This window comes from Dendroctonus ponderosae, unplaced genomic scaffold (assembly GCF_020466585.1).
Source record: "Dendroctonus ponderosae isolate FM_Combo_2020 unplaced genomic scaffold, Dpon_F_20191213v2 Dpon_F_20191213_8, whole genome shotgun sequence".
Classification (NCBI taxonomy): domain Eukaryota; kingdom Metazoa; phylum Arthropoda; class Insecta; order Coleoptera; family Curculionidae; genus Dendroctonus; species Dendroctonus ponderosae.
In genome coordinates this window covers 589,470-602,029 of record NW_026019016.1, presented here as the reverse complement: position 1 = coordinate 602,029, position 12,560 = coordinate 589,470, and the positions used below count along the sequence as shown (strand labels likewise).

Sequence of the window (12,560 nt, the reverse complement as noted above, 5' to 3'; positions counted from 1 at the left end):
GCAATGCTTCGTTCATCTATTACATCTACTCGAATGAACGGCAAATAAATCAAGAAACATTTTTCGTTATCGTTCCCCTTCGTGGTTTCTGCCTTTTCGTTGGGCTTTGGTTGAAGCGAAAAGAAACGAAAAAACAGCCTGTTGCCGAGAAAATAGCCACGGCCTTGGCTCATTGTCATGTTTATTGTTCCTCGGGCGAGTGGTACTACAACGGCCTACGGCACCGATACGCTTCGAAAGAAGATATTACTAAAGTTTATTGCGCGAGAATTATTTATTTTTCCGCGCAGAGTACCAAGAACTGTGCTTCGATTGTTTCTGTTTTGTGGGAGAATCTTCGGCCGCAAATCACGTTCGACCTCAGTTTATGAGCTCGAGGAATCCTTTCAACATTTTTACTCATCTGGCAATGGGCGGCTCATCATTATGCAAGGCCGCTGTCAAAACTTATACTACATATACATATACAGGGTGATGTCTAATTGGCATCACAATGAGTGAATCGCAGAGAAACTACATAAGGAATTTTCGTTGGGAATAACGGTTTGCCGAGTAACTTTACGCCAATATCTGTAGCTTTATGCAAAATTCAACAAAAACATCAATCTCAGAAGTAATGTCTAAATTAGTCTCTACAAAGCTCTGATCCGCCAATTTTGATTTGAAATAATAACGTTTGACGACGAATAAAATTGACGACTCTGAGCTCTTAAAAAAAAACAGTGAGTTCTAAATGAATTTGGACATTAATTCTCGAACTCTCTGAACAATGTTTTTGTGGTCGTCCAACTATTGATATTTTCGCAAAATTTGGCGCAAAATCAGATAAAAATTGCTCGAGGAACTTCGAAGAATACTATTCATCGTATTGTTGCCAACATCAAACACTGAACTGGCAAAATCGATCTTATCTTCACTTCATGGGTATATGTTCTTCTTCTTATCTTTACCCGCGTAAGTACCGTATATGCTGAGTACATATCGCGAAAGCCACTTATCGAAAAATCAATATCTTCTACATAAATCCAAATAGGGCAATTGCTTAATTTGAGCATATACAGAGTGGATTTCCATCGCATGGTTTAAATGTGGCTCCAGGCGACCTTTATAGACAGGTTTCGACATTGTTACGCCAAATAGACTCGTGGATTCAGCCGCGACCGACCAGCTTTATCTATTTTTACCCCTACGATTTTTCTTTCGTAATTAGCGAAGACAAAAACAGGTATAATAGATAAGAAAATCGCCATCAGCAGCTGTATGCGCTCAGTGCATGCAGTCAATGTACTTTGGGCTTCGTCTTCTTGCGGTCGTCCGCCTTCTTCGCCACGATTCGCGATTGTCTTTGCATTTTTGTGGTAAAGTGCACCTTACTGGTTAAACAAGAAAGCTGCAAAAATAGCGTCACAGTGAGAATTTCTAGTTGTTTATACCACAAAGTACTTTCAAAATTCCTTGAGCGGTAACGGCTGTAACTTTCTATGCGAAAATCGGCTCGCCTTTGTAGTTACCTTAAAATCAGCAGGAATTCGCCATTAATTAAACTTGGAAGTTTTGCCTTCTAGCAGGCTTTTCAGGATCAATATCGTAAATGTTTAAAAAAGGCACTTTGCCTGGGATTATAAGAGGCACTGAGGCCGCAACTAATGAATGGTAACAGGAAGGAAAAGAGCGCTGAATGAGTGGTTGGAAGCAAACAACGAAAGCCAGATGTTCTATTACTAATGAATTACCTAAAGTAATTTCATGGGATTAGTAAAAGTTCGTGCGCGACTGCATTGGCTGATGCACGATCGTCTTATTTAACGAACAAAATTATTTCATCCACTGCAAAAGATGAATAAATTACTTACATGTTTTACATTGACAAACTTTGCGAATTGCGAAAAATCGCCCACGAAACTGCATGCATCCGGAATTTTTGCACTGATTGTTGAGGAAGTGCTTCTAGAACATGGGGTGCCAACTCAGACCAAACTAAGAAAATTTTGGGAATTATTTTAAAATTGCCCGCACTACCGATTGCCTCCAGATTTAGCCGGTGGTTACACCAAGGCTTTTTTTATCGATTTTTGAGGTTTCAACGCTAATTGTGTATTATTTCTTGCGACAGTGTTCTCCAGAACTTGATGTTGCAAAATAGCCAAGTTAAACCAAACTTTGTACATTTTGAGCTTTATGGAAAAATCGCCCACAAGCCCGAACGCGACCAAATTAAGTTGTTAACCCCAGTTGAGCGGAGATTTTGTCCAAAGTCTAGTCGAACCGGCTTGCTGATACTCAGGCTGGTTCTGAACAAACGCGATACACATCTGTATATATCTTTGATACACCCTGTATATATCTAAAGCAATTTCAACACTGCGGTTCAACAATTGAGTTGCCGTTGAAATGCAAAGCGTCCTTATCATCATCTAATAAAATAAAAAGTTCCCTATTGGTGTGGGGTTAATTTGGGACAACCGGTACATTGCTGATGTTGCAGCTCGAATACGCAACAAGTTCATTAGTAAGTATAATAATAATGTTGATGTTCGAATTAATAATAAATCGGAAATAGGGTCATTACTATAGAATGCCTGTTTTTCTTGCGAAACAAGGGAACGGCTGTCTTTGATTTGATTGCCTACTTACGTTAATTACAGTATCCTTTCTTGGGGCTTGGGATGTTGCAGAAAGTCCCCTCAACTGGATTGGCATCTTTGTTTGATTTTTCTGCTTTCAATTTATAATACATAAAAATGAAAATTTCCTCAAGTGTTGCTGCAAGCTTGAAGATACTCAGCTCTTTGAATGGACGTTTGGTAAACACAAACTTGATCAATGCGTATTTATTCTGTTACGTTTGATCGGTTGATTTTTCATAAATTAACATCCATTTACCGGCCAAGTTTGAATCGGCTTCAACTAATCTCGATAGAAACGGAATTTGAAGAATTCAAACCATCGAGAAACGAGGCTTAATTGCACGAAGAGTTTCTTCCTGTTCAGCGCTGTTCATACTTTATTCCGAATGGTAATGGAAAACTTGAGTTTTATCTCGATAAGGTGTTAAATAGTATGTCACAGACCTACCGCATTCGCGCTGAGTTAAGAGCATTGTTCAATTTAAAGTCTCGACTGTTTCAGGAATGTGCTAAATGTTCAACTGACACACGGAACCACTTTAGAGTGAAATTACTATAAGACTTTAAGACGTGTTAAACGGCCGACGAAGCAAGACAAAAATCTGCCCAGCCCAATGAACATTCAAAATATGTGAAACTGAAAAGAATGTGGGCATTTTTACAGGCAACAATCAACCAGCAAATTGCTAACGTTACTTGAATCGTGGCTGTTTGATTTAAAGGACAGCAGAAAGCTTTTTAGACGTTCTTTCCAAATTGATGATTCGAAACAGTTTTTCGACTGTCACGATGTTACCTACGGGAAAATGGCACGATATCATGGGTTTTGTTCGACTTATCGGCTGAAATAAATCAATGTTGCTGCTGCCGTTGATAAACACGCTGACGAAAGATGCGAAAATAATATGAAAAGTTCCGGATGGTCTATTTGTGACGAGTTTAGGTTTGCTTGTATGAGTTTTAAAACAAACGCAACTTCGTCACTGTTTAACATTTTAAATATATTGCTGTTCCACAAATAGTGTGTATTTAAATAAATATAGAGTACATAAATAAATCGAGTAATGTATGGTGTGAAATGATGCATAAGGTTCCTAAGAACAAGAGATTTTCCATTGGGTGATATTGTCCATGACTATAAGCAATTTAAGGACGTTATCAAAAGGGAAACTTTCACTAGAAACTAACGATTTTTCGTTAAAAATTGTTGCTAAAGTTTCACAAGACTGGAATTTTTCAGAACGTAAAATCGATGCAAAAACCAACGCCAATTTCAGAAAACATACTTTTGCTTTTACTGAATACGCACGCCACTTGCGCATGCAAAACGTTTTTTCGCTATCGGTTAAAGCCCGAAAAACTGTTCAAGTGAAACTAATGGGTTTTTAGGCCGTCGTTCGGCCTAAAAACCCGAAAAACCCATTAGCTTCAGGGAATTGCATCGAAAAGTTGTTTTAGATTTTGCTATAAAAATATGTGCTTTATTCACCCTAATCAGCTAAACCCTTGCAACACTTAACGCTAAAACTATCATAATTCAAAATTGGTATTAGTGCTTGCTGCTGTCTACCATTACTTGTGTGGTTTTTTCCTTCGTCTTCTGAAGATTTTCTGAGATGAGGGTTTGTGCAGTAGTTTAAGACTTTTGAATTCCAGTCACAAGTGAAAAATACGAAAAACTGCCCTGCAAAATCTGAAGAAAAGTTGACGCGAAAAAATCGTACATCTGCGTATTCAAAACCTTACCGAGAGGAAAGCGGGAAAACCCAAGTTGCCAAAAGGGCCAATGTTTATGTTTAACGGTTTACCGGCCCTTACCATAAACATTTTGACCATAAACTTAAACTGGCGGTTTTCTTTGTACCAATCCGTTTCATATACCGAGAACACCAATTCTGAGCTCTAAAAAGTTTTTTATTAAATTTTTCGATTTTAATTAGTAAATTGTACTCACCAAAAAAGTGATCTCATTGCCTGCATAGTAAATATAGTATTCCCTCACTAATGCCATCCAGAAGTGAATAAGCGAAAAACCGAAGCTAATTACTGAATCCGACTCATTCTGAAATGGAAGTTTCATTAAAAAAACCTGATGAATCCAAGTATTTACCATTATTATAACCGCGCTTAGAGAAGCAATGCGAACGGACGATTGAACAAAATCCAACACCATAATGTTCCTAAAGTTCTCATTGAAAATGTCCACAAACCTACAAACGAATCTTCGTCGGGTGGGAAAGTTCGGCATTTGTTCCGTAACTTACTTGATAACTTTCCGATGCATGTCGATGCACTTTCTCATCATGATGTTGGATGCAACGTTGCCTGGCTCCACACTCATCCGTCCAGTGTAATAATCGAAGCGTTTCAAATAATGATGCAGAATCTCCAACTGAATAGCCGGACTTCGCATAAAGTAGAAAAACAAAACATCCATTGATACTTGAAAACCCGCCAGGATACAAAATACGAGAATTGTAAGGAAAATTGTCTCCTAAAAACCAGACTTTAGTCACATTTTCGTTACCAATTAGCACAAGTTTACTTGCCCGATAATGTGCCTGCATGTCAAAGGGAAACCACAAGGGAATAGCCATTTTTCTGAAGGAAGTCGTAGCATTTCCAGAAAAAACTTGCTCATTATCGAGCATCGGTTCCAACATGCATACCAGGCCAAGAAATACAATGCTCACAGCATAGTAAAGATAATACAACAAGGACACTTGGCCAGCTTTTTCAAAGAGTCTTACCACCTGAAAAAAGCTCAGTGTTTCCGAAGAATTAACACACATTCAACTATCGATTAGATGCAAGGGAAAAATCCAGGCAAAAATGTTGAAACTATATATATGAGTAAAGCAAATCAGTGTAAACATCGAAAATCAAATAATTGAAGTAAATCAAAAGGTAGCAACTTTCTGAGAACATACGAAAGTAATAACAATCAAGTAAAAATAATTAAAATTTGTTTTAGAGAAACTATTATTTACGTTTCACTTATCAATTGATTGTGAAAAATTTGAATTTGAATTGACACTGATTAGGAAAAGCAGCAAGTGAAACAGAGTGGAAAACTGAAAGTAAGATAAAGCAAACGAAACAACTCAGCAAACCTTTTGACTGAATTAGACGAAAATTAATAGAGAATTACAATAGAAAGAGCAAAAGAAAACGATTACGAACTGAAACGTGTGAAACCAACAAGCAACAATTCTGATCACAGAATACAGTTCTGAACGTTTTAGGCAATGACTAGAATAAGAACTTAGGAGATTAGGACCAAGTGAAAATAAACGCAAGAAAACTGCAAGATGACTCTGAAAAAATAACACTTACTTCAGGATCATTTTCCTCATAAACTCTCTGTTCCACAATTCCAGCATTTTTCAACATTTTTCGAACATCCGGACTCCTTCGAATAATTCCTTGCCGAAAAGACGTCAAAACAAGTGGAGTGGCCAATGAAAAACTCTTCAAAATTTCATCAACTATCACTGTTTCCGCATGCAATAGACGAAACACTGCAGCAAAGAAAGACATCAAGCAAATAAAGAACAGCACTACTAAGACGTGATAGTAAATGGTGTACAGTTTTCTCAAATTTTCATCTTCAGGGAGAAGCTGAACTGGATAGAGGCCGGCGAGCTTGCAAATCCTGGCCACAAAGAATCGTTGATTTCTGTTGTACATTGAAGTGAGACTTTGAATTTTTTGGCGCAAAAAAGCCATAACTGACGGAGTTTATGTGGGAAAATGACCAGAAATGTGGCAATTCTGCACTATATAGACTTCAGTAATTTCTAATTGAGCAATTAAGCAGCATTAATAACTACCTGTGTCTCCTTTGTTTAGTGTACACCTAGCAATTAAGGCTCTTTGCAATGCCTACAGCCATTGATTATATAATTCAACCGTTTACTAAATTTCAGAGACGAACTAGCCAGAGAAATGAGCTGGAACCTTGACTAAAGGGCAAATTTTAAGCTTTTAAGCCTTAAGTGTACCCGTAGTTAATTGATTCGCCTCCAACATTTCAAAGATTTTCACCGATATTTGTATAAAGTGGAGAGTTTTTCTGAGTTTTTAGGCAGCATTTTCATGCTGATGTTTCTCAAGCACGAGCGGCGTACATCTTCAAAAGTGGTTCTTAAAACGGATAATTTTCAGAACGTGGAATCGGTGTAAAAACAGGCCTTGGCTTTTTGTCACTCCTACTTGCGGAACGTTCAGAAAAGCCCGAGACACTCACCAATTTTCCTTAATGTTTTTTGTTGGTTGGCAAATTAAACCGAAATATGTTATTTTTTCCATTTAATAAACTGCTCCTTTTTTTCTGAGGCTTATTGCCTCATTTATCGCCGGCTGGATGAACAAATGCGAAATTGCTTCTCTGAATGGCACGTAGAAGGAGGTTTCAATTGATATTTGCAGTGGGTTTAAGGAGACTTTTTACTGAAAACAAACGCAACATATCCACTGTTTAACGTTTAAAATATATTGCTGTTTGCTGATTTAAGTAATTATAAAATATATAAATAAATCGACCAATCCAAAGCTTAAAGTTACTAACAATAAGAGGTTTTCGACTGGGTGATATTGTCCATGACTAGAAGTAATTTAAAAATAAGTTGTCCAAACAGTCCAAACTGAAGAGTTTCTCGGGCTTATAAACTGTCGTAAAAAAGTATTGCTAACGTTCCGCAAGCACAAACGACGTGCATATTCAGAGAAATTTTCAGAAAGTCGAATCGAGTGAAAACAAAACCCAATTTTAGAAACATACTTTTGATTTTTCTGAAGATGCACGTCACTTATGCTTGCGGAACGTTTTTTTTTTGACTAACGCTTTAAAGCCCGGAAAACCAGTCCCCATTTTATATTTTGTAATACAATGCTTTATATTTTGCTATTAAACTATGTGCTTTATTCACCCCAACCAGCTAAACCTTTGCAACACCTAACGCTAAAACTATGATATTCTGAAAATATTATTAGTGCTTAGTGTCTACCAGTGTTTGCGTGGATTTATCCGTCGTCTACTGACGATTTTCTAAGATGAGTGTTTGTGTAGTAGTTTAAGACTTTTGAATTCCTCTCACAAGCGTAACATACGAATAACTGGCTTGCAGGATCTGAAGAAAAGTTTACCAGAAAATTCGTACAATCTGCGTATTCGAATACTTACAGAGAGGAGAGCGGGAAAACCTAAGCTACCAAACCGGCCAATTTTTATGTCTAACGGCTTCCCAGCCCGAACCATAAACATTTTAACCATATATTTAAACTGGCGGTTTTCTATGTACCAATCCGTCTCATATACCGAGTGCACCAATCCTGAGCTCTATAAACAGAGTATTAGACTTTTCGATTGGTTAGTTAGTGAGTTGTATTCACCAGAAAAATAATCTCATTTCCTGCATGGTAAATATAGTATTCCCTCACTAGTGTTATCCACAAGAAAATTAGTGTAAAAACGAAACTAGTTACTGTAAATGACTCAGTCTGAAAAGAAAGTTTTATAGAAAATAACTGATCAGTCCAAATAGTTACCATTATTATGGCGGCGCTTATAGATGCAAGGCGAAAGGACGATTGAACAAAATCCAACACTATAATGTTGCTAAAGTTCTCATTGAAAATGTCCACAAACCTACAAACGAATCTTCGTCGGGTGGGAAAGTTCGGGATTTGTTCCGTAACTTACTTGATAACTTTCCGATGCATGTCGATGCACTTTCTCATCATGACGTTGGAAGCAACGTTTCCTGGCTCCACACTAATCCGTCCAGTGTAATCATTGAACCGCTTAAAAAAATGATGCAGAATTTCCAACTGAATGACCGGACTTCGGATAAAGTAGAAAAACAAAACATCCACAGCCACTTGGAATACCACCAGTAAACAAATTAGGAGAATTGTAACGCAAAACGTCTCCTATAATCAAGAGTTTAGTCGCAATTTCGTTACCAATTCGCATCAGTTTACTTGCCCAATAGTGCGCCTGAATGTCATAAGGAAACCACAAGGGCAGAGGCAGTTTTCTGGAGAAAGCCGTAGCATTTCCAGAAAAAACTTTCTGATTATCATATAGCGGTTCCAAAATGCATCCCAGGCAAAGAAATACAGTGCCCACAGCATAATAAATATAATACAACAAGGCCACATGTCCAGCTCTTTCAAATATATTTACCACCTGAAAAAAGCTACTGAATTGCTTTGGAATATACAGAGTGATTCAATGTTGGTGCCAACAAATGGTAGTGAATGGGAAAACTGCTAAGTAAAACTTATTGTCGTTTAAACAGGATGTTGAAAGTCGATGGTACAAAAAGTTGAATTTAAAATAAGACTGATTAAGAAAAGCAGCAAGTGAAACAGATGGAAAACTAGAAGAAGTGCGAAGCAAACGAAGTAATTAAGCAATATTGTCGCTGAATTTGACAAAAATGAATGAAAAACACACTGGAAAACACAATAGACGCGACGACAACGAAATAATGTAGTTAACAAATTATCCACACACGTACGAAGAGCAAACAACAAGAAAATCAATATCAAAATGTTGAAACTACAGAAAGCAAACTAACGACAATGTTGTTCAAATATCCTAACAATTTTTTTGAAAATTACTGGAATAAAAAATGAACTAAACGGAAGCACCGAAAATAAACTCATTTAATATTGAATGATAAATCCATCCAGAAAAAGTGATTAAAATTTGCTTGGAGAAACAGGACGTTGAAAGCCACTAGAAGAACGTATTATTCATGATGTATTTATCAATTGATTGTGAAAAAACTTGAATTTAAAATCACACTGATTAGGGAAAGCAGCAAGTGAAACAAAGTTTAAAACTGGAAAGTCCACGCATGCGAAACAACTACTTAAGCAAAACTATTGACTGTATTTGGCGAAAATTAATGAAACGAATGACGATATAAAAGTAGAAAAGCAAAAATTGCATTAAGCCTCAAGAGAACAACGCACAGTAGTTATAGAATTAGCACAATTAAAACGCTCATAAAATCGAGAAATCAGGGATAAAATTGCGAGAAACCAACAAACAACAATTGTGTTCGTCGATTCTAACAACGTTTTCGCAATTAGTGGAATACGGAGTTAATTAATCACGAGAAAACAGCCCACAAAAGAGAAAACTGAGAGATTCCTCTGAAAAGAAAACACTTACTTCAGGATCGTTTTCCTCATAAACTCTCTGTTCCACATTTCCAGCTTTCCTCAATATTTTTTGAACATCCGGACTGCTTCGAATAACCCATTGCCGTAATGCCGTCATAGCAAACAACGTGGTCATTGAAATACTCTTCAAAATGTCATCAACGGTCGCTTTTTCCGCACGCAATAGATGAAACAATTCAGTACAGAAGGAAATCAAGCATATGAAGTACAGCATTATTAAAGCCTGATAGTAAATGGTGTACAGTTTTCTCAAGTTTTCATCTTCAGGAAGAAGCTGAACTGGATAGAGACCAGCCAACTTGCAAGTCCTGGCCACAAATGCTCGTTGATTTCTAATGAACATTGAAGTGAGACTTGATAACTGAAGGATTGTAGGTAGGAAAATGGGCAGAAATGTTGCAGTTCTGCACTATATAGTCTTTAGTAATTTACAATTACGTAACTAAGCATTACTGACTACCTGTTTCTCTGATTGCTATGCTGTCTACAGCCAAGTTTCATAATGCGACTAAACTTCAGAGTCGAACTAGCCAGAKAAATGAGGGGCAAATTTTCTGCTTTARATTTTATTGCCACTAAAAACTTTTGGAATTGTCTCTTATTCCACTTATTTTGCCAGTTTGCCACMGTTGGTTTCGTTRGAAAAGAGTGATAAACAACTCAAGACATTAAGTGTTAAAATGCGTTTTCCCCAAATAAAAGTTCTTGGAAACCTTTTGTTAAAGTATTAACAATCGTGTGAAAGCCTGAACTGAGGGTAGAAAGGTGAGGATTGGGATAGAAAGGAACGAGCTCATTGAAAAACACTCCACAAGGCTCAGATGCAAAATATGCAACATTTTTCAGTTGGTTTTTTAGCAACTGCGAGCTTTAACCGTCAAATATCCTCCTTATTATWCACCCAAACACTTTATAAATGACCAAAGAGAATTGGGGAAAGAACCCCAATAGTTTTTTTCAAAGACATTTTCAAAATTTGGTTGCAAATGACGGTTTTGCCATTGGCCATTTTTCAAAAAATAGTTTCTCTCAACTGAAAAAAGCTTAGAAACGTACTCTTTTTGCTGATGTGTCGAGGACAGTTTATAATATAATTTCGAGAAATATACAAGAAACTGAATTTTATTGCCCCTGTTTTATTTTGGAAAGTTCAAAAAAATTATATTTTTTTTGGAAAGTTTAAAAAAAAATTATTTTTCGAGAAAATTACAGAAGTTCTAGGACTTACAGGAACTTAAAAATTTCGTGATGAAAAAGTACACATGTTATAAAACCGTGGTTTAAACTTAAAAAGCGAAATTACCGCAATTTTTTGAATATTTCCTTTGATATTTCCATAGCATTTCGAGTAGAAGACTCCTCGTAGTAAAAAGGTATTACCATACAATCCATAGATATGCCGCTTGGAAAACTTCCCTTCCTTTTCAGCAATTTTCCAAATATACAACAGCCACAGGCAATTACACTCTACAAACCTACAAGAACTCACTGGAAAATCTTCGTTTTCTCGATAAAGACGCTCAGCACTTCCAATCATGCTCAGAAGGCGCGAAACATCAGGACTGTATCTAATCAAAATCTGTCTGAGCGACATCAGAATTAACAACAGAGAGGTTGAAATGTTTTTCATAGAGATGCTCTTGGGCCGCCAGCAGGATATACAGTTGAGTATGCGAAAAAATGAAGCAAAACACCAGGATGAACTATAGAAGGTTGTTGTACATTCTGAAAGCGATTGAAATTGACTTTGTCTCAGACAGAAATTGGGCTGGATAGAGCTCTCCAGATATGCGAACGCTGGCCACAAAGGATAAATGCTTTCCCTGAGGAATGATCTAGAAGATAAATTTCCGGTGTGATGTTGAAAAAACAGAAGAGAGCACGGTTTTCAGTGAGAATTTCGAAAATTCTCTAATCCGGTCCTGTATTTTAACTCAAACACATGAATAATTAAAAGGGGTTGATTTCGTAATTAAATAATTGCAACTCAGTGAAGCCAGTTTATATAAATAATTCAATTAAATTTACCCTTAGCAATCTAGGAATAGCAGGTTGGGATGGTCGAAGCAAGTAGGAATTCTTATAATTATTAATCATGTCATTTTGCAGATTAATAATAAACCGAATGGTTGTCATGTATAACGGCAAATAATTGTCCCTTACTAGTTGAGCTACTTTATAAAAATGTTATCGATCCAAATGGACAGTTTTACATACGTGGCTTTTGAGCGGAATTGATTGTTTCTGACCTAAAAAACTTCCCAGTATGCGCACGGGAGGCTGTGGGTCCATAATAAGAAATATTTTGCTGGTGAAAAGTAGTGACTGTTCAAAAGTTGCTTAACACTCACCAGTTTTTGGATTATTTTCGATCTAGCGTCTTTTCCATGAATTCGTTGCTGTTTCGGTGCAGCGTGCATTGGACATACGCCGCTGTTCTATCGCGTAACGATAAGTCGGTGACCTTCTCAAGGCTACGCCGAAGAAGTTGCGGACGCGGTCGCCATAAAAGGCCGCTATATGCTTTATTACGTCTTGTTTTACAGTTTGATATTTTTACGGCTGCCATTTCTATGCCAAATGAATTTTTCTGTGCCGATGGCCAATTATTGCTCTTCTATCACTCATTAATTGATTCGCAGTTTACATCACTTCCAGGCTCCAAACGCCTCAAACGATATACAATTTTCAACCTCACTGCTTTCTCAATATACTCTTGATTGTAAACACAAA

General features: G+C 37.0%; 1 protein-coding gene across 1 annotated transcript; it reads right to left on the bottom strand.

The window, feature by feature from the left end:
• Nucleotides 1–4,050: 4,050 nt before the first annotated feature.
• Nucleotides 4,051–5,064, bottom strand: LOC125505393 (odorant receptor 63a-like). The gene is made up of 5 exons (XM_048669117.1): nt 4,892–5,064; nt 4,738–4,837; nt 4,582–4,689; nt 4,374–4,529; nt 4,051–4,320 (listed from the first exon to the last, which is right to left on the bottom strand). The coding sequence occupies exons 1-5, from the start codon at nt 5,062–5,064 to the stop codon at nt 4,264–4,266; spliced, it is 594 nt and encodes a 197-aa protein (XP_048525074.1). The 3' UTR covers nt 4,051–4,263.
• Between the last annotated feature and the right edge of the window lie 7,496 nt (nt 5,065–12,560).

Bases quoted from the DNA above. Each gene is read 5' to 3' on its own strand.
- LOC125505393 (XM_048669117.1), bottom strand. From the start codon at position 5,064: ATGGATGTTTTGTTTTTCTACTTTATGCGAAGTCCGGCTATTCAGTTG. The intron at 4,530-4,581 runs GTGAGTACAATT...AAAACTTTTTAG, and splicing joins GCAATGAGATCACTTTTTTG to AGCTCAGAATTGGTGTTCTC. The intron at 4,321-4,373 runs GTAAGGTTTTGA...ACTTTTCTTCAG, and splicing joins GTTTTCCCGCTTTCCTCTCG to ATTTTGCAGGGCAGTTTTTC.